Source organism: Canis lupus, chromosome 1 (assembly GCF_048164855.1).
Source record: "Canis lupus baileyi chromosome 1, mCanLup2.hap1, whole genome shotgun sequence".
Lineage (NCBI taxonomy): Eukaryota > Metazoa > Chordata > Mammalia > Carnivora > Canidae > Canis > Canis lupus.
Window position 1 is genome coordinate 98043363 of NC_132838.1, and position 24418 is coordinate 98067780.

General features: G+C 47.5%; 1 protein-coding gene across 1 annotated transcript in view; it reads left to right on the top strand.

Annotated features, from left to right (window-relative positions):
- The window catches only part of SHC3 (SHC adaptor protein 3), a 108908-nt gene that overhangs the window by 21686 nt on the left and 62804 nt on the right, over nt 1–24418 (top strand). The window contains exon 2 of the mRNA XM_072841507.1: nt 5242–5312. Coding sequence (XP_072697608.1) covers nt 5242–5312 — 71 coding nt within the window. The remainder of the gene's footprint in view (nt 1–5241; nt 5313–24418) is intronic.

A 24418-nucleotide genomic window follows, 5' to 3' on the forward strand; every position in this document is an offset into this window, starting at 1 on the left:
TTTCCTATTTACATCCTAAATCAATAGACTTTCTCTCTGCTGGTGAAAGCCAGATAGACGTGCAATGGAAAAATCAAAATGTCACCCCCAATGGTAACCAAAATTTTTTAAAAATGCCTTGGAATACACTGGAGAAGAAAAGCACAGGATATATGTCATAAAGACCACAAAGTCCTACAAAAAGCAATAAATATCTAAAATGGAGACAATGCTATGATTAGGGATAAAAAAACTTAAGAGCAAATATAAGTTCTTCTTAAGGTAGTATGAACTTTCCATTATAATCTGGTTTTTGAGGGGTGGAGGAACTTCACAACATGATTTTAAAGTTCTTAAGGAAAAATACACACAAGAGATGTGGAATTGACATAGGGAATGTAACAGGATTGAGGTCAGGTAAAGGTCCACACAGAAAATAGAATTTAATACACCGAGAAGTTGGCGCATCACTGCAGGAAGATGTGGATAAATCATTATTAGATCGGTGGTACTGACATAAATAATAGTCAGTCTGGAGGCTGACTTTATTAACTCATGCCATGTTCTGTACAGACAGATGAACTCCAAATACACTAAAAAGCCAAATGAAAAACATTAAATAAAACATGTCGGGATCCCTGGGTGGCTCAGCGGTTCAGTGCCTGCCTTCAGCCCAGGGTGTGATCCTGGAGACCTGGGATCGAGTCCCATGTCGGGCTCCTGCATGGAGCCTGCTTCTCCCTCTGCCTGTGTCTCTGCCTCTCTCTATCTCATGAATAAATAAATAAATAAAATCTTAAAAAAAAAAAAAAAAAAAACAAGAAGTGGGATGCCTGGGAGGCTCAGTCAGTTAAGTGTCCAAGTCTTGGTTTTGGCTCAGGTCATGATCTCTGGGCCATGAGATCGAGCCCAGCACTGGGCTCTGCACCCAGTGGGAGTCTATTAGAGGATTCATTCTCTCCATCTGCCCTTTCCCCCACTCACATGCACACGTGCCCTGTCTCTCTCTCTCAAATAAATAAAATTTAAAAACATAAAGAAGTGAATGCATAGGTAAGTAATAAATAAATATTGTTAAATGCAATTTAGGAGAGAGAGTATCATGACCTTGAGAAACCCAGGACCCTCCAGAGCCACACAGAACATGTGGCAGACATGTGATTACAGGAATTACTACTATATTCCTACAGTAACAACTGTGTCAGGTAAAATGTAGAAACCATCAAAAGAAACATGATTGAACAGGAGATTATCATCCCATTAATCTACAATAAGAAGATAAGGAATATAATAAGAAACTAGGCCAAAGATAACAGCAGTTAGCTAAAAGAAAAGAGTGAAAATGGCCAACACCCATGTGAGAAAAATCACATATCCTTATAGATATCAGGGAAATGCAAATTAAAAAGAAAATGAAGTATTTTTGCCCATGACAGTCAAAGATTCAGAGATCAATGCTATACAGTGTTAAAGGATAGACATAAGCTTGCTTACACGTTGATAGTAAGAGGGCAAATTGCTGCAGACCTTAGGGGCATGATCAAGTCTGTGACATCACACTCACCTTGCACTTACGTGTGGCAGTGGTGGTAATTGTACAACTCCTTGGAGTTCATTGTGGTCTTCATGTAACTCTGGGGCAGCAGTGGTGGCTGTAATCCCATAACTCTGAGAGCGGTGGGGGTAATGACACAGCTGCTGCTGGTGGTGGTGCCTACAGAACTCTGAGAAGTTATTTACACACAACTGCAGAGGTGGTGGGGGTAGTTATGTAAGTGTGCTGGTCACGGTGCTCACAGAATTCCGTAGTGTTGGTTGTGGTGCATATGTAGCTGTGTGTGATGTTGGTGGTGTTCATATACTTCTATGACATTGTGGTTTCCACACAACTGTGGTGGTGGTGGAGATATGCCCATTTGCCGTGGTGTTGACATAATCATGTAGTGCAGCGGCAGTATTCCACATAACTCTACAACCCTGGCGGCGGTGGTGTTCACATAATTCTCCTACTGTGGTGGTGCTATCCACATCACTGTGAAGTTTGTGATGGTAGTTGTATAAGCCTGCTGTGGTGGTCATGATATTCCATACCTGCAATGGTGTGGTGATGATGAAATTCAAATGTCACTGGGGTGTTGGTCACGGGAGTCACACAACTCTGTGGTCGTGTTGGTGGTAGTGTTCCCATAATTGCATCGCTGGCTGTCTATTCACATACTCTATGGTCATGGTATCCACAGAGCCCTGTGATGGTGCTGGTGCTTGTGTGCACATAATCTATAGCTGTGGTAGTTGTACTTCCGTGACATTATTGCTGGTGTTGTTCCCATGACTCTTTGAGGTTGGTCGTGGTGTTTACATACCACCATGATGATGGTGGAGGTGGAGTCAAATAACTATGTGACAGTGGTCTTGTATTCACATGACCCTGCAATGTTGGTGGAGGTTGTGTTCACATGGTCTGTGAAGCTCAACCTGTTGTTCCTACCACCCTGCAATATTTGTTTGTCACTGCAGTGGAATAACAGAGGGAAATTGATGGTGCTAGTCATGTATCTTGTGACGGTGGTGATGGTATAATTCGGACAACCCTGTGATCTGGTCATGGTGTCTACACAACTCTATGATGATGGTGGTTTTGGAATTAATGTGTCATTGCAAGGTGGTGGGATTCATGTAAATCTGTGACTTTGGTCAGGAGAGTCACATAACTCTCCTGGTTCATGGTCATGATATTCACAAGGCTCTGTGACAGTGGTGGTGACAGTATTTGCATAACTCTGTGGTGATGGTTATGGTGTTCGTGTGTCTCTGTGATGGCCATGGTGGTGGTATTCTCCTAGATCTGCCATGGTGGTTGTGGTATTCAGATAACTCTGCACAGCAGTAGTGAATAGTCTTCCCATAACCCAGAAATGGTGGTCATGGTATTCGTACAAATTTTCAGGGCTGGTGTGGCCTCCACATAACCCCGTGTTGGTGGTCATGGTACCCACATAACTGTGAGGCTATTGGTTGTAGTCACATAACTCTGATGTCAGTGACAATATACACAGACTTCTTCAATTACTTTGATCATCTTACCATAAATCTGAGATGTTATTGCTGGTGGTTCAAATAAGTGCAGTGATGCTTGTGGGTGTATTTATGGTGTTGGTGGTAGTCACATAATTCTACAGTGGTCATGGTACCTATATTATATAACTGCAGTGGTGGTGTGGGGATACATATATTTATGTACAGCCATGCGTGTTATCCATAAAACTCTGTGATGACCGTCATGGCATTTATGTAACTCTGCAGTGTTGGTGGATTTGGTATTCACATAGTTCTGCAACTTTAGTCATGGTAGCACTCAACTGTGAGACTGGATGCGGCATCCAGATAATTCTGCGATAGTTGTCATCATGGTGCTTAAATATCGCTGCAGTGTTGCAGATGGTGTTCACATAACGGTGACAATGTTCATGGTATTCCCATTTCTCTGTGATGGTGATGGTTGTATTCACATAATATAACTTTGGTTGTGGTATTCAATAGCTCTCTGATGGTGGTGGGCATTAATATTCAGGTATCTGTAGCGGTTCTTGTCATAGTCACATGTCTGTGATGGTGGTCATGGGGTACTCCCATAAGTCTGCAGTTGCGGATGTGAAACTGCATCAATGCAGTGGCAGGGGTGACGTATTCACATACCTTTGAAAGGTAGTGGTTTTGGTGTTGACACCATTCTGCCACTTGGGTCATACTAATTATTCCACTCTGTATCATTGCTGGGGGTGGTACTCACATAGCTCAGGACATTGTTGTGTTGTCCCCATGCTGTGACAGTAATGGATGTGGCAATCCCATAACTCTGCTAAGTGAGTTGTGGTCCTCACATATCTGAGTGACAGTGGTTGTTGTATTCATATACCCCTGCCATGGTGGTGATGGCGCCCACACAACTGTAATAGCAGTGGTGGTGCTCCCACACTCTGCACTGTTGTTCTTACTTCTCATATAACTTGTGGCATCATTGTGGTACTCACGGAGCTCTGGGATGGTGGATGTGGTATTCATGTAACTCTGTAACTTTGGTGGTGCTAGGAGTCATATAGTCCTGCGGTGCTCATCCTGATATACACATAAGTCTATGACGTTGGTCATTGTAATCATGAGACTCTGCGGTGTTGGGGGTCATCTGATTTGTGTACCTCTGTGATGTTGTTCATCGTAACTCTATGACTGGGGTGGTGGTGGTATTCCAAGAACTGTGAGATGTGGCAGTGATGTTGGTATCACATAACTGCACATTGGTTGGAGCAATAGTCACATTTTATGGGTATAGAGGCTTAGGTTCAGAGAATTTTAAAGTTTTGCTTAAAGTTACATAACAAGATATGACAGAGTCAGGCTCCAATTCAGGTTTTCTGAATAATTCAAATGCAGTCTTTTCTGTACTACAGCATGAGGTCTCTTCCTGCAAAGTCTAAATTTAAAGGCATTTGTATAAAACATCTGTCCTTCAAACTCCTAAGGGCTTTGGAACACAAATATTGTATCTCTACTATTTTAGTTGTTTATCTACAGCTTTCGTTATGTCCATATATTTACATACGCACACACACTTACATGTGTGAAACTGATTAAAAATTTAGCTACAAATTTAGATGTGTAAATTGAAACTTCTGAAAGTTTGTGTTACATAATGCAGAAGAGGGCTTTCTGGTAAACCAAAATAAAGCAACTATGAGGGTAATGTATATAGAGTTTGTTGACAGAATCCGAAATATATTTATTAAGTAATGAAGTTTAATATTGTTCAAAATGTTGGTATTATAGTGTTTTAATTCTTTCTTTAGAAATTATAAACTTCTAGACTCTTGTAAAGGACTAGAAATACGATGTTGGGGTCTGTGTGGTGGTTACACACAGGTACATGTTTAAGTAATACTTGAATTATGCCCTTAAAATTTCTGCCTTTTGTGGGATATGTTATACCTCAACAAAAGTCTTCGAAAATGTACTATTAAATAAAATGCAAATACTCATGGATCTCAGAAGAGTCAAGTCTAGTGCCAGCATAGACACTGGGGAATACTTTCTCACAGGTGTGAGTTATTGCTTTATAGAAAGAAAACGAAGCTTCATGATGTATGTGAAGTTAAAATGTGATTTAAGAAACATGTGTGGCTTCCAGGTTCACCCTTGATGCAGTTAGGAATTATCTCTTCATTTCGGTCTCCCGGACTCATGATTTGCGTTTCTTTCCCCTTGCAGTACTTGGGGTGCATTGAAGTTCTCCGCTCAATGAGGTCTCTTGACTTCAGTACAAGAACACAGATTACCAGGTAAGCCCTCCTGAACATGGACTCCTGTGACTTTACTTTGGAAAGAAATGATTTCAGGGTTAGTAGCCTGGAAATTTCCAGTGTATTCAGAATTTCCACCTGTTCATCCACGTTTGTGACGTGCGTCTCTGACACAAGAACCTTGGAGATGCTCCTTGCTTCCGAGCTCTCTTTATAATGAAGCTACAGACACGTGCAGTGCTTATGATTGTTTCTTTATATGTGAAGCTCTAATACCAGATTGATATTTTCAAATGCACTAAACTGTGTTATTTATTTTTAAAGAGAAAATGAAGGTATCAGGAGAGAATTTGCAACTGTATACACAGAGAATAAAATGCATGATTGCAATCATAAGTGATTGCAGGCAGAAATATTCATGGTGGTAGTATTTTAGGAAGCAATAAATTCTTTAAGAGGTCAGTGATTTTGAGCAGGTGTGAATTTATCCTCCATCATCAACTAGATTCTAAACTCCTTGAGGGCCAGTTCTGTAGTTAAGCATTGTTTTTATTTATTTTTTATTTTTTTAAATTTTTATTTATTTGTGATAGTCACAGAGAGAGAGAGAGAGAATGAGGCAGAGACACAGGCAGAGGGAGAAGCAGGCTCCATGCACCGGGAGCCTGACGTGGGACTCGATCCCGGGTCTCCAGGATCACGCCCTGGGCCAAAGGCAGGCGCCAAACCACTGCGCCACCCAGGGATCCCTAAGCATTGTTTTTAAATAAAATTATAGCCTTTTAGAGCTTACAACTTTAGAAAAATGCCATTTTCAGGTCACTTGGAAGAAGAGGACTGGAAAGCCAGGAGGGGGTCATGAAATAGCTCAATTCTGTGAGCCATGAGCTTAGCCTGCTTTGGCATTTGTAGACTTATTTGGTCTAAATGGTAACCTCAGAAAATGCCTCATACTTATGGCATTCAAATCAGTCTATGTATGTCTTCGGGTTAGCAAGCCAATGTCTAATGATCGAACTTTAGAGAGCAATTATTTGTAGTAATTAGCTGCTAAGTGTACACACTTTAATTGTGGTAAACACTGCACTGATATGTCTTCCTCACTGAAGAAATCTCTGTTCAAAAGAAACGATATTTCTCTTCCCTCTGAAGCCACTCCAGGCACACATGGTCGGAACGCATCAACTTTACAATCTGCACTAAGGGGAGAATCCGTCTAAATCAGTTTGAACAAAATGGTTAACAGAAGTTTCCAAGGCAAGGGAATGGTATTCTGAACCAAGAGCATTCCAAAGAAAAGTGGGAAGGTTTATGTAGCCGGATGGTCCTACGCATCAAGTGGCAGGTGCAGGGTGGCGGCGGTGGGCGGAGCGCTGTGCCCCGTGTCTGGGGATACAGGCATCATGTGACTGTGCTCCTTCTCCTGTGTAGTGGTGGTTTCATTAGAGAGAATTGTCTGTCGTTTCTGCTCAATTCTCTTAGTAGATCTGATACTTCCAAGATGGTTTCACTTTAATTCTCCTGATGTATTTATTGAACATTTAAGGACAGATGTGTACATGCTACATGCTGGCCCTTGTGGGCTGTCCTGCTTGGCCGGGTCCCGGTTGTGGGGACATAGATACATACACAAATGACAGAAGAGTGCATGGGGGGGCACATGCCTGGGGAGCATTGGCAGGAGGGGCCTGCCAACAATCCCGATGCTCCCTTGATCAGGCTCCTGGCACTCTTGGGGGCAGATGTAGTGATAGCATCATAGAAGGAAGCTGTGGGTCAGATGCTGGTGGATTTGCAGGTCCCTGTGTCCATTGCGTCATGGACTCAAGTGCCGTTCTTGGACTCGCGAATTTTGGTGTTGAGTTCCGGCTATATTAGGCTTTTTGAAAATTCTGTGTGCTTGTCTCTGCCATATGCTTTCTTTCTCTTGCCTTGTTTTTATATCACATGGCACAGTCCTTATTTTCCATTATAGCTGGAGACCACTCATAGGAAACAATTGGACAAATTGATGTCAGAAAGAAGCCTTTGCTCCCAGAGGAAGAGAGCCCAGCAAGGTCCTGTGGGTGGGGCGCCCGCTGGAGCTGCTGAAGCCCTTCTGGTCTCTGAGTGCTGACCAGGCCTGGGCAGTACTTTCCCACTATGGCTTATTCTTTGTACTGAAGGTCGCCGGGAAATGTGATGTTGTGATTGGGTTATATTAAACAGGCTCTGGGAAGACGTGTTTCCAAAGGCTCCCCAACTATACCTTTCATAAAAATATACATATTTCCATAAGCAAATGACCAGCCCCTACTCATCCGTTAGGCTGTTTCAAGTTTTGGATGTAAGTATCTTTCGGAGGCTCTGGCAGCCCAACCATGTGTCTTCTTATTGGGGTCAATTTAGTGTCATCCTGTTCTGGGTTTGAGCTTAGGCTGATTGTCATGCCTTCCGTAGAGCCCCCTATGGGTTACCGATCTCTTCCTAGTGGATAAATTCTACAACTACCCGGAAGCTGCTGGTGACTATATACTCAGTTGTGGTGATGGCAGTTAACCACCTGTACCCCTAACGCTTCGGGCAGAGCAGCTTGGGGGCCACCCCCCCCACCCCAGCACAGGGCAGGCATCTTCCACTCTCACAGGCTCCCATGATCAGAGCTCCCATTCCCGGGGCCTCGGGCGTGCTCGCTATTCTGTCCTAACAGAGACAGGGACATCCCTGGATATGGGGTCCTGCTCTGTCTTTTCCCACCTGTGAAAGTTTGGCCTCAGCTTGCACACCTATTAACGGAATGCAAAAATAATGCTCACCTCAGTGGTTGTGGGAAATCTGATGCTCACAGGGCAGCACCTGCAAAGTGTGCATCACAGCCCTTGAGGGGCATCAGGGAGGGTCTCCAGTTGGCATTGCTTGGTGAGATGGGTAGGAGGCTGGGAGGGGCATCCCAAACAGGGAGGACCCAGCTCTCCAGCCGGGCATCCATCAGAGACCTCTGCTTTCATCTGCACTAGGCTGCTGGGTTTCCAGATGAGGTTACAGTGGCCAACAGTGCTGTTCCCACTGCTCCCGAGAGTGGCCTGCCTGGCCTGAGCCTGGGTGTCAGACGACTGCCCAAGTGGATCACACCGTGCACCTCTCTCCAGACAGCTCTCCTCTGTTACAGGGGGTGGGGCTGGGGGCTGATCCATGTTATGGAGGGACGAGCCACATCAGACAGGAGGCCATGGGAGAGAATGTGCTCTCTGCCCATCAGGCCTGCCCTGCGCACTGATGAGCAGCTCTGTGTGTGCCTTTGTTTCCTGGACCAGCACTGTCTTTCCTTCTTCCCTCTGATGACCTCATCTGCTCATTTTTATGTTATTTATTGTGTTAAATTTAATCTATTATTGGAAGCCATCTTAAGCCATTTTTAGGACATAAAAGGCTATAAATATATACACAGTTAAGCCCAGAGTCCTCAGTGAGGTGGCCCTTCTCCAGCCACAAGTGCAAACATCTGACGTGTGTTGTTGGCTCTCAGCGGCTCCAGCTGACCTCCTGCACTGCCTGGACGCGCCAGATGATGGTCACGAACACATGCAGACTCCGCTGTGCATCTGAGCTTTGGTGGATGCTCTACACATTGTCCAGGTCCTAAAATAAACTCATTCTTCCAAATTGTAGAGACTCAATGACAGAATCTCGTTTTGTTTTTGTTTCTTTTATTTTAGAAACTGTTGTAGCTTCAGTAGGCCCCAAAACCCTGGTTAGGCCCAGACCTTCTCCGGCACTGCTGCATGGATGTGAGCTGCTCCCTAGCTTTCTGCCCAGGGCACAGCCATGGGGGCTCGGGAGACATTCCTAGGGGATGCAGTCTGTCAAGGTTGGGGGTAGGGTTAGAGTTAGGGTCCCTTGCTGCCTGGCCGCGTCCCCCTCACATCCTAAGCTCCGGCAGAGGGTGGTTGGCCTGCAGCAAGAATGTTGCAACATTGCCATCTTTTCTGCTTGATGTCTCAGACCTGGACTGTGGTCAGAAGGTATGACCATGTGGATTTGGTCTGAACATGCTGGTAAGTCAGTTGGTGGTTTGAGTTATGACAGAGTGGAGAGCATGCCCAAGGCCCCGGGAATGGGCACTCTGATCATGGGGGCTTGTGAGAGTGGAGGATGCCCACCCTATGCTGGGGTGGAGGATGCCCATCGACAGCCCAGAAGGGAAGCCAGATGCCCACAGTGTGGCCTCGAGACTCTGTCCACCCCCTTTCTCTGAGTTGACCCAGGAGGCCAGGCAATGCTGGCTTCTCCAGGCACTTCTGGCTCTGGCATTCTCTGCATGCCCTCAGACGACAAGTCCAAGGTAAAAACTCCCCCGTGCGGCCCGTCATCTGTGTGCATTTCCTCTGGTGTACATGAGGGCCTTCCTGAGACTATGCACCCTGGTCAGACTCCTGCAAGCAAGGGGCCCCTCCACTCATGCCTCTCATCCCTGAGTGCATCCCATCACTCTTCCCATAGGGCTGTGTGGGTTGGCCATGTCTTCAGAAGCTTGTTCGGGTTGGAGCAAGCATACTGTGCACTGTGGAACAAGGCTGCCCCTGCTAACAAGATGTCAGGCCCTGAGCAGATGCCAGGGCTGGAGATGGACTCAGAGAAAGGTACTGGGCGTCTGGCCACTGGGGGAGCTGCCTGTGGCCCAGGAAATGAGGTGAGGCTCTTATGGCACCTCCCCGCCCGGTAGGATGCCTGAGGCCCCAGGGCAGTGGGGTCTGGGCATCTGCGTGGGCCTGAGGACAGTGGTGTAATTCAGAAGGTCTCAATTTGAAAACCCACCAGATCCATGGTGTTAAGAGGTGTGATTTAGCACGTGGCTTTCCTCGGGCGCCCCGGGGCTGTGGGATCCTCCCAGTCAGAGTGCTGGGTTCTCCCGGGCTCCTGTCTCCCTGCAGGAGACATGGCCCAAGTGTCGCCTTGAGTTCAGCGTGCCAGAGAGGAGCAGATCTGCAAGGATCTTCCCCGGGGCAGGTTGACTGTCAGAAATAGAAAGGCGACGGCGGGTGTGAACAGTCAGCCCACCCGTCCCCGCGCACTCAGGGAACGCGGAGCGGCTCCCTGCTGACTCGCCTCACTACTTCATTCTAAATTCCCTTGTTCCCCACACGCGTCACAGCCGCGCCTTGGGCAGCCCTGTCCCCGAGGGGCAAGGCCCGGCAAGGAGGGAGGCAGTGTTTTCCCGGTTAGAGGTCTCTTTGCCAAGCACATCGGGTCCTGGAGTAAAGCCGAGTTCTGCGTCACCCCGCCGGCCCTGGGATAACCGTGTGCCCGTGTCTCCACCATCGGCATCTGTGTGCGAGAACATACTGCGCGCAGGTGCCTAGTGGGCCACGCCCTGGGAGAGGCCCAGGGTCACGGTTGGATGGATGTTCAGGGCAAACAGGCACGAGTACCACAGAAACTCGGGGGAGCGTCCCCAGGGCCTGAGCAAGTCCGGGGAGGCTTCCTGGAGAAGGGAGCATTTAAGCCCGTAGATTCTTCCCTTAACTACATGGCAGATCCAAGGGAAGCATAGGATTGAGGCCGCTGCCTTCACAGGGCTGGGCTCTGCAGCCAGACCGTGGAGTGTCTGGGATGTGGGCGGTGAGCCCTGAAAACCCTTCAGCCAGCCCCACGGGAGGTTCTGTCCGTGTGCCTCTGCAGTGATTCCAGCGTGTGATGCACACGTGGAGAGGGAGCACGGGGCCGTCTGCACCCATCTGAGGTCCTGCCTGGAGCTGCCCGAGGATGCCAGGAGGGCCCTGGGCCAAAGGGATGTGGGGTCAGCTTTCCTACAGGCCTCATTCGTGTGTTCAGTCTCTGCGTCCCTAACACTAAATGATTCACTCACTTGGTGAGTGTTAAATGAGACACTATTTCTGGGAACATCTGGTATAGGCCATGCACAGTCAAGCTGCCGAAGACTGTTCCCTTGGCCAGCCCTGTTCACACGCATGCCTTCTTCTGTGCCTTGAGTGGACCCTGAGACTCACTGTGAGGCATCATTAGGGGGGTGTCATAGGGAGACCGGGTAGGAACTGGGAGGGGGTCCCTGCCAGAACCCATCGCTGGCTGGCTTCATTCTCCCACGGAGGGAGGGGGACGCTACTGGCACATCTGCCCACCGACTACCTTGTGCTAAGTTACTTTAAATGGACTATTGTCCTGGGCTGAGGACAGAGGTCCATGGCTTGGGGGCACCCAGGCCGGGCTGACGATGCCACAGGAGCCCCGATCACGGCAGTCTGTGTGAGGCTTGGGCCTTGGAGGCAGCAGGATGGGGTCCCAGGCACCACCCTGCGCCCCATAGTGGGATCCTGACCCTTCCTTGCAGAACCCCACATACATGGGATGAGGCTCCTGACCCAGTGGGTGCATCAGGGGTCCCCTGGGCACCAGCTGAGCACTACTCATGTACTTGCTATCTCTCTGGGCCCAGGGTCCTCACCTGTGGGAGGGGTTGGGACCGTTTGGCACGCAGGCCATGTCCAACACTCCCCAACAGGTCCGGGCCATGCGTTGTTTTGCTGTTCACGCTCTCCAATTTCCTGTGTGATATTAACACTGATAATATAATCATTGTAATTATAATTGATATAATGATTCATCTGTAATATGATTTGCTGGTTGATATTACTAATCCTCAATACCGGCTCAATCCAGGGTATTTTTTTCTAGCTGAGGAGAAAGATCGTAAGTTACCGAAAAGGGTAAAATATTTAGTAATGTGGCTTCATTTTCACGCGAGGCAATATTGTCTAGTATTTCACTCTGTGTCCCTCCTTTGCTGGTTGCTAATAATAATTGATGATAATACTGATCATGGCTCTCATACTGAATACTTTCTGCATCCCGGACCTTGTACTGAGCGTGTCATTCATTCGTTCAACAAATGTGTGGACCACATGCCACATCCGGGTGCTGTTGGGATATTGAGAATCAGGCACGGGAGGAGAGCTCGCCTCCTCTTGTGGGGTGGCGGGGAGGTGGGTTGGAGAATAAACACACGCACGAGAGCACGACTTGAAGCAAACCATACGATCTTGCCGTTTTTGTCGATGAAGAAGGTGACCATGGTCAGACGTCTGCGGGTGATCTCAGAGAGTGGCGTCTGCTTGCAGGGCTTTTCCCAGGAGCCCCGGGGTGGGCTGTGTGCCTCCCACACATGAGGAGGAGGGATGGGAAAGGTTGCGCGGCTGGCACCAGACATCGTGCCCTCAGCAGGTCTGTGGCCCCATTGAGGGACGAGGGACAGGGACAGTGTGCCTTCGGGAAGCACACACTGGGCAAGCCCCCGAGGTGCCGCCAGTTGTGATCGCCCTTCCTTGCTGCCGTGGGACGATGGCCCGAGCAGGCCCAGGGGCCTGGAGCCAGAGCACAGGGTCCTCGTGAGGCCCTCACAGTCCGCGGGCACAGGAGTCAGTTTGGGACTGACCCTTCTGACCCGTGGACTGTTCTTCCTCAGCTCATCCTGGGGCTGCTCATCCTGTGCTTCAGCTGCCCCATTAAATGTCTCCAAATAATAGGAGGAAATGTGGTAAAAATGTTCTTAACAAAAAATTCCTTGTGTATGGTTTAGAGAGAATGAGACCCTCACCTCCTCAGCTAGCTCGAGGGGAGTGGGGTGCCATGACGTGGGACAAGGTGGGATGGGGTGCAGGGACGGAGGAGGTGAGGACGGGCGGATGGGTGGGTGGGCTGGGGTGAGCTGGGTGGGATGGACGAGAGTCACGCCATCCTGTGTCCTAGAGGTCCCAGGCCAGGTATCTTCCTCCCCTGAGCACCTGAGCAAGCCGGTCTGGTTCTTGTTTTCGCCCCGCCCTGGACAGTCCAGACATACGTCTACTTCCATGTGTCCCCTTTCCTCTCATGGGCTGGTTAACAGCGGGTCAGGACAGACCTTGCCATTATAGTTCTGGTCAGCGGGTCGCAGAGCATGGGGACACGTCATGCAGCTGTCTCTGCCGCTGAGGGCGGTCACTGCCCGCGGGTGTGAGAACGTCCAGCCAGGGTCCCGGCTCCTGGCCGGCAGTGTCGGGGTCAGCTGGGCTGCCATAGGGCCGCACTCGCAGGATGTGTGGCCAGGAAGGGCAGGTGGCCAGGGTGAGCCCAGGTGTCCCTGCAATGCAGAGAAAGGGTTAGACACCACCACGGTGTCTATGAGTTTTAGCAAAGCAGATTGAGGACTTTGCAGAGCCTCCCGTTCAAGCCTCGGGATTTGTCTGTTAGTTTACTTCTTTGGCAGCCTATTAGCTGGCTCCTGAAGGAACTTTCTCCTGGTAGATGTGTTGCACTTCACATGCTGAGGACTCGGGAACTTTCTTAATTGCCAGGATACCCTCCTGTGGGATTCTCCCGTGGTGGGTCGGGGTAAGACTCGGGGGCACGTGACCTTGCTAAGATCTCTGGATGAAGGCAGCAGGCATAGAGGACTTTTGTGTTTTCTCTACCATGTTGCACCAGAAGGAGAGGACCCCCCCACCCAACCTGGGCTTCCCTGGAGTCTGGATTCCTTTCAGAACCCGGCAGGCTGGGCAGAGGGGCTGCAGGGATGGTCTCCCCCCGGGGCGAGGGCTCCAGAGATGTGATGCACACGCACGGATCATGTTATTTTCTAGAGCATTGATTCTCAAACTCGGGCATACATTGAAATCACGTGGATAGCTTGTTATAGCAGATGGCCGGGCCCCGCCCTCAGAGTTTCCGATTCAGTGGGTCTGGAATGGGGGCCGAGAATTTGCATTCGCAACAAGTCGTCAGGGGATGCTGCTGCTCCCGGCCCAGGTACCACCCTTGAAGAAGCAATACTTCAGAGTTCTATCTTTAACTTCTGAACCATTTGCAACTCCCATCTATGAAACCACAGCTTTGAAAATGAGTCCATTTACTTTTTTTCAAGTGATCCCACTCATCCAGAAATTTTAAAAATGGAGAGCATAGTTGACTTGGTGGCTTAGCATGGTTTAAATAGAATCCATGAGATGAGTATATGGCATTCACTCCATACTCTCCTTAAGGACCATCTGGCGTGGTGTATATTTATAATCCTCATGCCAGAAGCACATTTGTGTCAGGATGTACCTCTCTGATTGCTCCTTTTCTGTCTCTTTCTCTGAGTTCACTTGCCCCCCAAATATATCCTTCCATGAAGATCTCCTTGCCCTTTCAGAGAACAGTCTACTGTTACAGGTTCTGGAGTCAGAGGATCTGGGCTTCTCTGTGTGCTGGACCACTTTCCAGCTGTGTGACCATGCATGTCTGCTTCTCCATCTTTAAAATGGGGGTCATTCTGGTATCTCCATAGGGTTGAGAAGTTGTTGAATTAATATCTGAAAAGCAGTTAACATACTGTCTAGTACACAGAAGAGCTCAAGACGTGCTCGCGGATATTGATATTTTCATGTTTATGGTATTCTGTCCAGGTTGACCATCTCATTGCTTTAAGTAATACTCCAGGTGCATAAGCCACGAATCTGTGTCCGCACCTCTGAATATTCTGAGTCCTGGACTGATAGTGGTCAAATAGACCTGTGTCTTCCTGGACACAGCTACTCAGTCAGTTGCCAGGTCCCGAGCGTCGTATCTCTGCCTCCTGTTCTCATATCCCAGCACCTCACCTCCAGGACCACTGTTGGGCCCAGCTCATGTCTACCAGAGTGCTGGGAGTTGTAACGATAGCCCACGCCTTCTCCCAGAGAAGAAACAAGGACTGTCCTACCTTATCTTTCTCCCTTGTTCAAACACTCGTGCTTGTGGGTTCTCCTTGGGCAGCCTCCCTAGTACTTTGCTTCCTTCTGCTCTCTTCTCCAATTCCCTGGGCACCTGCTCATGGGTCAGTGCCTGAGACATACTACTCCCCATTAACTTTCATTGTTTATCCATTACTTGCAGGACACAATGATAAATTCTTAATTTAGCAGCCAGTGTTCTGTTTGACCTGCCCCAGCTACCTTTCCAAATATATTTCTCATGATGCCCCAATTTGCACAACCTCACTGACCTGTATACCTCCCATTCTCCTGGTCCATGCCGCATGCCTCAAGGCCAAACATTCAGCAACAGAATTATCCACTTTTGTCCTGAGCTATAAGACCACATTGTTTGAATTGCTCTTACCTCATTGGGTATTGTATTAGACTTCTGAAGACATAGACCATATTTCATCTACTCTAAAATACCATTTCCTGTAAAAAAAAAAAAACACCTCATTATTTTATAACCACTAAAGGAAACGCACAGTCTATTGAAATATGACACATGGGCAGCCTGGGTAGCTCAGCGGTTTAGCGCCGCCTTCAGCCCAGGGCATGATCCTGGAGACCCAGGATCAAGTCCCGTGTTGGCTCCCTGCATGGAGCCTGCTTCTCCCTCTGCCTGTGTCTCTGCCTCTCTCTCCCTCTCTCTCTCTCTCTCTCTGTCTCTGTCTCTCATGAATAAATAAACAAAATCTTAAAAAAAAAAGAAATATGACACAATGCTTTCATATCACTTAGAATATATACATATACATATATGTGTGTGTGTATATATATATATATATATGTAACTATTTTGGATTTTTGAAAGAACAGAGTTATATCATTAGAACTCTTGTAATCTGTTAAAAGAAAAACATAAGCAATATGAAAAAGGTCTCCCTAAAACTCTTTTCCTTTTCACATTCTGAATATAGTAAAGAATGTGAATTGGAAAAGAGTCAAGAAATATTTCTTGACTCAGAATCATTGCTTTGTTTTCTCTAAATTTTATTGTTCCACTTCAAGAGCTTTGGAAATCAATGAAATTGGAATCAGAAAAAGAATAGAGAAAATTTTCAAAACCAAAAGATGGTTTTAAAAAAAAACACTAACATTGATAAACTATTAGCTCAGTCATGGAAAGGGAGAAAATTTATATCACTACCAACAGGAATGAAAGAGGAGACATTACCACAGATACTACAGATACTGAAGGATACTAAGTAAATATTATGAACAACATTATGCCAATAAATTGAATAACTTAGATGAAATGGACAAATTCCTTGAAAGTTAGAACTACCAGAGTGGCTTAAGGAAAAAAGTAATCTGAATAAGCCTATATCTATTAAAGAAATTAAATTCATCATAAAAACAAACAAGCAAAGCTTCCCATGGAGAAAGCTCCAGAGTCACATGGTTACACTGGTATAATCCACCGGACATTTGGAAAGAAATAACACTTGTTCTTCACAGTCTCTTCCTGAAAATAGGAGAGACACTTCCCTATGAGGCCAGCGTTATCCTGATACCAAAACCAGATAGAGGCATTAAAAGAAACAAAACAAAACAAAACCTTGTGAATGTAGACACAGAACCCTAACAATATGGTAGTAAGTTGGATCCAGTAACTTATCAAAAAAATAATAATACCTCATATACTGGAGGGGGGTTATCCAAGGATTGTAAGATTGGCTCAACATTAATAGTTTAATGAATGTCATTCTCCATATCAGCAGACCGAAAAAGAAAAACACATAAAAATCTTAATATATGAAGAAAAGGTTTGAGAAAATTCAACATACGTTCATGATAAAAACTGTCAACACACCAGGAATAGAAGGACGGTCCCTTAATCTGATAACAGGACATCCACAAAAACCCGACAGCCAGTATCATGGTTAGCAGCTCTTATTTAACTAGAGATCTTAGTGTGATAAGACAAGAAAAATGTAAAAGCCATACAAATTGGACAGGAAAAAATGGTCTCTATTTGTATAGGACATGGCCATCTATACAGGAAATTCTGAAGAATCTACATAAAAGCTTGTAGAACTAAGCAGTGAGTTTAGCAAGATTGCAGAAATCAACTGCAAAATGAAATTGTATTTATTTATTTTTTTAAAAGATTTTATTCATTTATTCATGAGACACACACACACACACACACATACACACACACACACAGAGGCAGGGACACAGGCAGAGGGAGCAGCAGGCTCCATGCAGGGAACCTGATGTGGGACTCCATCCTGGACTCCAGGATCACGCCCTGGGCTGAAGGCAGGCACCAAACCACTGAGCCACCCAGGGATCCCCACAAAATGAAATTTTAAAAGGACCACATACAATAAAATAATAACATGAATTAGCGTTAATTTTAACAAAACATGTGATATTTGCATGTAACAAACCACTAAACATTGATGAGAGAAAGATCTAAATCACTAGAGATGTATATACTGTGTTCACTGGTTACAAAACTCAGGACTGTTAAAGGGTAAAATAATTTTTTTAAAAAGGATTTTATTTATTTATTCATGAGAGACACAGGGAGAGAGGCAGAGATACAGGCAGAGGGAGAAGTAGGCTCCCTGCAGGGACCCCGATGCAGGACTTGATCCCAGGACCCTGGGATCACCACCTAAGCTGAAGGCAGATGCTCAACCACTGAGCCACTCAGGCACCTCAAAATGTAAAATCTTTAAAAATTGATCCATACATTTAATACCATTCTAATCAAAGTCCTACTAAGTTTTTTGTAGAAATCAGTAAACTCACTCTTCAATGTGTATAGGACAGTCAAGGACCTAGTAGAACCAAACACAATTTTGAAAAAGCAATAGTATGTTGAATAAAAGTGGCGAGAGTGGACATCCTCCTCTTGTTCATGACGTTAGAGAGAAAGCTTTCAGGTTTTCACTATTGAGTGTAATAATGGGCTTGTCCTGTAGGTCCTTAATCATGCCAAGGTACGTTCCCTGTATACCCAGTTGGTAGAGCGTTCTTATCAGGAATGTGTGTTGAATTCTATCAAATGATTCTTCTGAATTTATTGAGATGATTATATGGTTTTCATCCTTCATTTTGTAAATTGTGGTGTATCACGTTGCTTGATTTGTCACCCGGCCTTGCATCCCTGGAATAAATCCCATTTGATCATGGGATCCTTTTAATCCTTTGGTCATGATCCTTTAATGTGCTGCTGAGTTTGGTTTGCTGAGGTTTCATTGAGGATTTCTGCATCTGTGTTTACCAGGACATTGGCCTGTAATTTTCTGGTGGCGTCCCTGTCTGGTTTTGGTATCAAGGTAACGCTCAAGCTGGAATCATGCATTGCATTTAGCTGTCACGGCTCTGGGCTCCCTTCCACTGGTACAGATGCTCAGCCTTTCTTTGTCTTTCTTGACATTTTATAAAAAGTACATGCTAGGTATTTTGTAGAGTTTCCCTCAATTTTAATTTGCCTGTTGTCTTTAGGTCATTATGTATTTCTGGCAGCATAGAAATTGTGTCCTTCTCAGCGCTTATTATCACCTTGTCTTAGTAGTGATGATGTCACTTTTGGTGATGTAGCTGAAGTATATTTTTCATATGCATTCTGAATATAAAAATGTTCGGACTGTATATAAAAGGTTATATTCGCAGATCATCTCTTAGGATCATAAGCGTTTTCTCATCATCAACATCCATTCATATTGATTGGTCATTATTGAGAAAAAACAAAGTTTCTAAAGCATCTGAACGCAGTGGGGAGGGAGGATTGAATTGTGTTGCCTTCTAGACATAGGATTCAGGTGCCTGGGGGTTTCAGTAAGTGAAGTGTCTGCCTTCAGTGCAGGTCACAATCCCGGGGTCCTGGGATGGAGCCCCATGTCGGGCTCCCCACTCAGTGAGATGTCTGCTTGTCCCTCTGTCCCTCTACCTCTCTCCCTATTCATGGTCTCTCTCTCTCCTCCCTCTCTTTCTCTCTCTCTCTCCTTCTCTCTCAAACGAATAAATGAAAATGAAAATTTTCCTTTTTAAAAAGAAAAAGGGTGGCATAGTTGGTTAAGCATCTGACCTTTGGTATCAGCTCAGGTCATGATCTCAGGGTTCAGAGGTTGAGCCCCACATCAGGCTCCATGCTCAGCACAGAGTCTACTTGAATTGCTCTCTCCATCACCCTCTGCCTCTTTCCACTGGGCTCTCGCTCACAGGCGTGCTCTCTCTCTCTCTCAAATAAATAAATAAATAAATAAATAAATCTTAAAAAATTAAATAAAAATAAACAAAAGGTTTGAGTTTCCTTGCTGAGTTCCAGGTGAGGTATCGTCAGAACCCACTGAGGCAACGGGACTCACAGAAGGACCCTCTAGAAGCTCACGGCCCAGCACATCATAGGCGGTCAATCAATGTTTTTTGAAATCTTATACCTTCAGGAGTCTGGGGAAATGGCTAAAAATGAAGCATCGGAAAAGAGCAGATTGTTAATAGTGGTGCCCAGAGGATGTGATTAGTGAGACCAACTCCATGTGGAAAAGGTGTTATTAAATCATTTCTCCTTCCTTTCTGCCTCTAGGGCCTTTTTTATGAAAATGAGCATGGCTGCATGCGATGAGCAGCATGAAAGTCATTTATTGTACAAAAAACAGCTTTCTTTGAGGATGACATGGTGGCATAATGTCCTTTCTCTTTAAGTTCTTATTTACTGCTTTACAACTTGGAATGAAGATGTGGATCATTTCAGGATTAGTGATTTTTAACTCCTTTTGAAGTATAGCCTTTAAGTGCCAGAGAGTAAATTCCATTTGCCAATCTGCAAGTTGCTCTAATTTACTTAAATGCAGTAAAATATGTGATGAGAGAGACATGTCGCTGAGCAGTGGGCCTGACCCTGCCTTTGGAGGTTGCAGTTTGGGGCTGGTGATCTTTGATGGCAGCAAACCTACTCTGCCAGTCGCCTGTTGGTACCGGAGGGGTGGGTAGGTGTCCTCCCCAGGCCCCAAGGTCCTGCAGCGCCCCCTCTGGTGGAGCTTGTGCCTGCACCTGTCCAATTGATGGGAGCACCTGTGCCAGGAGGTTGCCCTGCTTCCCATAGCCCCATGCAATTTCTGTTCGGGCAAAGCCTCTTCCCCTCCTCTGACCCCAGATCCAGGAGGACCAGCCCCGCACAGGTGACTACCAGACTTGTCTCGCCAGCACTCAGTTTGGAGCCCAGGGGAGGGCAGCAGGCATGTAACTCCCAGGATCTGGTTTTCAGGCAGTAGCCACAGACCCTCTCTGCTGCCTATGATCACCAGAGGCCAGGCTGCCGTCACCCACATCCCTGTGGACCCCTGGGACCCACAGGACATCCCGGTGACAGTGACAGGGGAGGGGATACTGCCCTGTAGCCTACCTTCCAGGGACACCTCTCGCGTGAATGGCTCACCCACTGGCTGTTCTTGTTGGTGCTGCTGGCCTGGGAGCTGGGCCTGGGAGTCAAGGGCCTGGACCAGAGAGCAAAAATGACATCACTGACATTCGGGGCTGGGTCATGCTCTGTTGCGAGGGCTCTTCCGTGCATTTTAGGATGTCCAGCAGCCCCCCGCTGAACTCCATCCACAGGATGTGCTCCCAACATTGTGACAGCCGAGGGTCTTCAGACTTTGCCCAGTGTTCCCAGGTTAAAACCACTAACCTGCCTTCCCCCAAACTCCCTCCTGTTCCACTATAACCATCACATGTGCGAGGCCACGAGAGAAATTTTAGAAAACAGAAGTACAAATAAAACAAAAGAGAGAGAGAGAGAAGGGGAGGTTTTCTTTCACATTTTGCGAGTGCACTTCATGCAAAGTTTTGTGCCTTTCCTTTGTTTTTGCGGGTGTTAGTAAGTGATCAGGCTCACGTAGGAATTGAGTTTTATGCTGTGTGCACGTGGGATCTCCAGGTTGCCGCATCCTGTGGGTTCACTTGGTCGTCGTGGGGATGAAGTCAGGCCACCACATCTGGGGGTGGAGGCCGAGTCCAGCGCAGACCTCGCTTAGCGGTGGGTGGGTGGGGCTGGCCTCACGGTCTCTCAACTCCCCAAATCCAGGACACAAGCAAATAATGATGTCGGGGTTCTCAGGAAGTCAGTGGTCATCCTCTGTGCACTTATTAGCGGTACCATTTTGTACGTTGGATGAAACTCTTGTTTTCGTCTGAATGTGACTGTCGCCCATGTTGGACATTAGTGTGTGTGGTGGAGTAGAGCCTGGTCCTCTGCAATATTTATGTGCCTAAATACATGTTATTTATTATTTCTTAGTTGGGGTTTGTTTACATCTGAGGCAGCCCTTTCTGACATGTGGCCAGACGCCCACAGAGCCTTTTCATAGCAGCGGAGCACAGGATGTGCTGAAGGATGTCCCATAGAAGCACATGATCATGTAAGTTTGAAAGGGCCTTAGCTCAATTATTTAGAACGTCAGGCAGGAATGCTATCATGACGGGCATAAAAGTGCACTGAAACATGACGATGCATTTGACAGGAAGAGCTGCAGATTTAATTATGCCCAGAATGGAGGAAGAGATGAAAATGTATTTGGATCTTGGTGGGCCGTCTGGGCCCCATGGTTGGGCCTGCGGTCGGGAGGCTTCCTACCTGGCTCGTGTGCCTAGCGTGAGGCGTCGGGCTTGGCCCCGCACGAGGCTGTTCTGGCTTCTATACTTAGTGGCTACTTTTTAATATTTTACCATTTTGACCATTTTTAAGTGTATAGTTTAAAGGTATTCAGTGTGTTTGCATTGTTATGTAAAACCCTGTCCCCATTACAAACCAGTTCCCTACCCCAGCCAGCGGTGCCCACCATCCACGTTCTGTGCCTGGAAATTTGGTGACTCCAGGGACCTCGGGTAGGTGGGATTACATGGTGCAGTGGAGCCTTGAACATTTGCATGGGTTTGCTTTGGTGTGGATGTTTTTTTGCAAGGAATACTGTTCAGTCCTGCAGGATTTTTTTAAAAAATATTTTATTTATTCATGAAAGACACACACACAGAGGCAGAGACACAGACAGAGGGAGAAGCAGGCTCCCTGCAGGGAGTCCGGTGTGGGACTTCGATCCCTGGACCTGGGATCACACCCTGAGCCGAAGGCAGATCCTCAACCACTAAGCCACCCAGGCGTCCTGAGTCCTGCAGGATTTTAAGGACATTTATTTTCTTTAGCTTTATGGTAAGAAGCAGACAGGAGGACATACAACATATACATGACACGTCATCTGCTGCTACGTTGCTGGTGAGGCTCCCAGTCCACAGTGGGCCATTAGTAGTCAAGTCTTCAAGGATTGAAGGGATTTTCAGCTGCGTGGGGGCTGATGTCCTCACCCCAGTGTGGTGTGAGGGTCAAGTGCATTCGTCTTTTTGTGGCTGGCTTATTTCATGTAGCATCATAGCATCAAGGTTCGTCCACAGAGGAGCCAAGGACAGGATTGCCTTCCTTCCTAAGGGTGAGTGGTGTTTCCCTGTGTGGATGCACCATGTTTTGCTTATCCATGCATGTGCTCAGGGGGCACTTGGGCTCCTTCCATGGTTTGGCTGCCGTGAGCATGAGTGTGAATGTGCAGATACCTGTACTGCTCACTCTTGGGCGTGTGTACCCAGACACGGAATCCTCGGATCCCATGGTCACCTGCTGTGTTGAATTTTCGGAGGAGGCCCCCACCCCGTCCTGTTCTGCATCTCCCAGCGGATGAACCGCTCCACATTCCCACCCACAGGGTGCAGGGTGTCCGTTTCCCCACACCCCAGCCGGCACCTAGCACTTTGTGTTTTGTCTTGTTTTAGGATTGTTGTCCTAATGGACGTGACGCGCTATCTCATTGTGGTTGTAACAGAGCGATTGTTTGTACTTGGGATAGTGCTTGACTGTTTTACCCAAAGCCCCCCGCACCTGAGTTCTCCTGCTGTTGTCATGGGTCAGTGGGTGCAGGTGACCCTTGAGCTGGGAGTCCCGGTGTGCGTTCCGCAGTGGTCCACAGCGCGCAGGGCTCATGCTGCACAGAGGCCCACCCCTCCCCCAGCCGTGAGTCCTCGGGCAGGTCACCTGGCCTTTGGCTCTCACCTGCCAAGTGGAGGTCACCCCGACTTCTACTGCGTTGGAAGATTGACACCCTCACGGTGGTAGAGCAGGGCCACTTGGTGGATGCCCGGTGGGCACTGGTTGTGGCTTCATTGCGGCTTCTATGGTCCTCCTGTGGCAAGGACATCATCTGCTCGCATCGCCTTAAATGCTGGATGCCCTGCTTGGAAATGCCTTCTGGGGTCCTGACCTTCTCTGACGCCCTGGGCCTTTCCAGGACTTTCCACCACAGAGGCTCACTTTCCCATCAGACCCCCCAGGATTTGCCCCGCAAGCCCTCCCTCCTCTAATTCTCTGGCATTTCTGCTCCTGAATCACTTCCCACGTGCTTTCCTGCAGCTCCAGTAGCTTCCGTGACTCCTCATGACAGCAGATCAGACTCCAATCCCACTGGCTGGTTCTTTTCTGCATTTTATACTTGTTTTTGTGTTGACGCTTGGACCTCCGACAGAGTGCCTGGATCTCAGGTGTGTGGCTCGCTGGCATGTGCACGCACGGCACAACCATCGGCCAGCCCAGGACTCAGTAGGTCCCCAACCCCAGAACGTAACCTGCATGTACCCTCCTGGGCCCTCCTGGAGCTGCTCATGAACTGGGCCCGCCCTTCCCCTCTCCCTCATCGTCATCTGTGACCGTGTCGTGCTCTGGGCTGCCCTCCAGCGTGTTCCTTCCTGTAGCTCAGGAGAAGTGAGCCTTCCCTCGTGCTGAGGTGAGCAGGTCTCTTCCCTCAGGACGCAGGAAACACGACTTCCTTCCTTTGGGGAAAGAGCCTCTGGAGTTTGCTGTGCTGACAGCCTCATCACTATTTTGCGTGTCCAAGAACGTCTGGGGCCATGGACACGAGCACGTGTGCCTATGGGCATGGTGGAGTGTGCACCTGCGCAGTGGACCGAGCCCCTGGCGCCGGAGAGAACCAATGCCCCCAGCTGCCATCCGCGGAGTCTCCACACATGAGACGATGGAGAGGACTGTGAACACAGATCCCAGAGTGGACCTCTCAGGAGCTCATGCTTACACACGGCTCTACTTATTTTCCTATAGTTTCCTAGAGACCATATGTTTCCAGGGACCATATGTCTGCAAATGAATCAGATTACGGTCAGTGTGCGTGTGCGTCGCGTTTGAGCTAGAATTGGCTGCCGCGACTTTACAGTCGTCTCCTCTCCGTCTCTGACACGCTCCGTGTCTATGTGTCTATGTGCACACGTATGTAATTGCTGTATATCGTTGACCTTGAACACATGTGGGGTTAGGGGCGCTGACCCCCCGCCCGCACAGTCCAAAATGCACACACAAATTTTGGTTTCTCAGAAACATAACTGCGAATA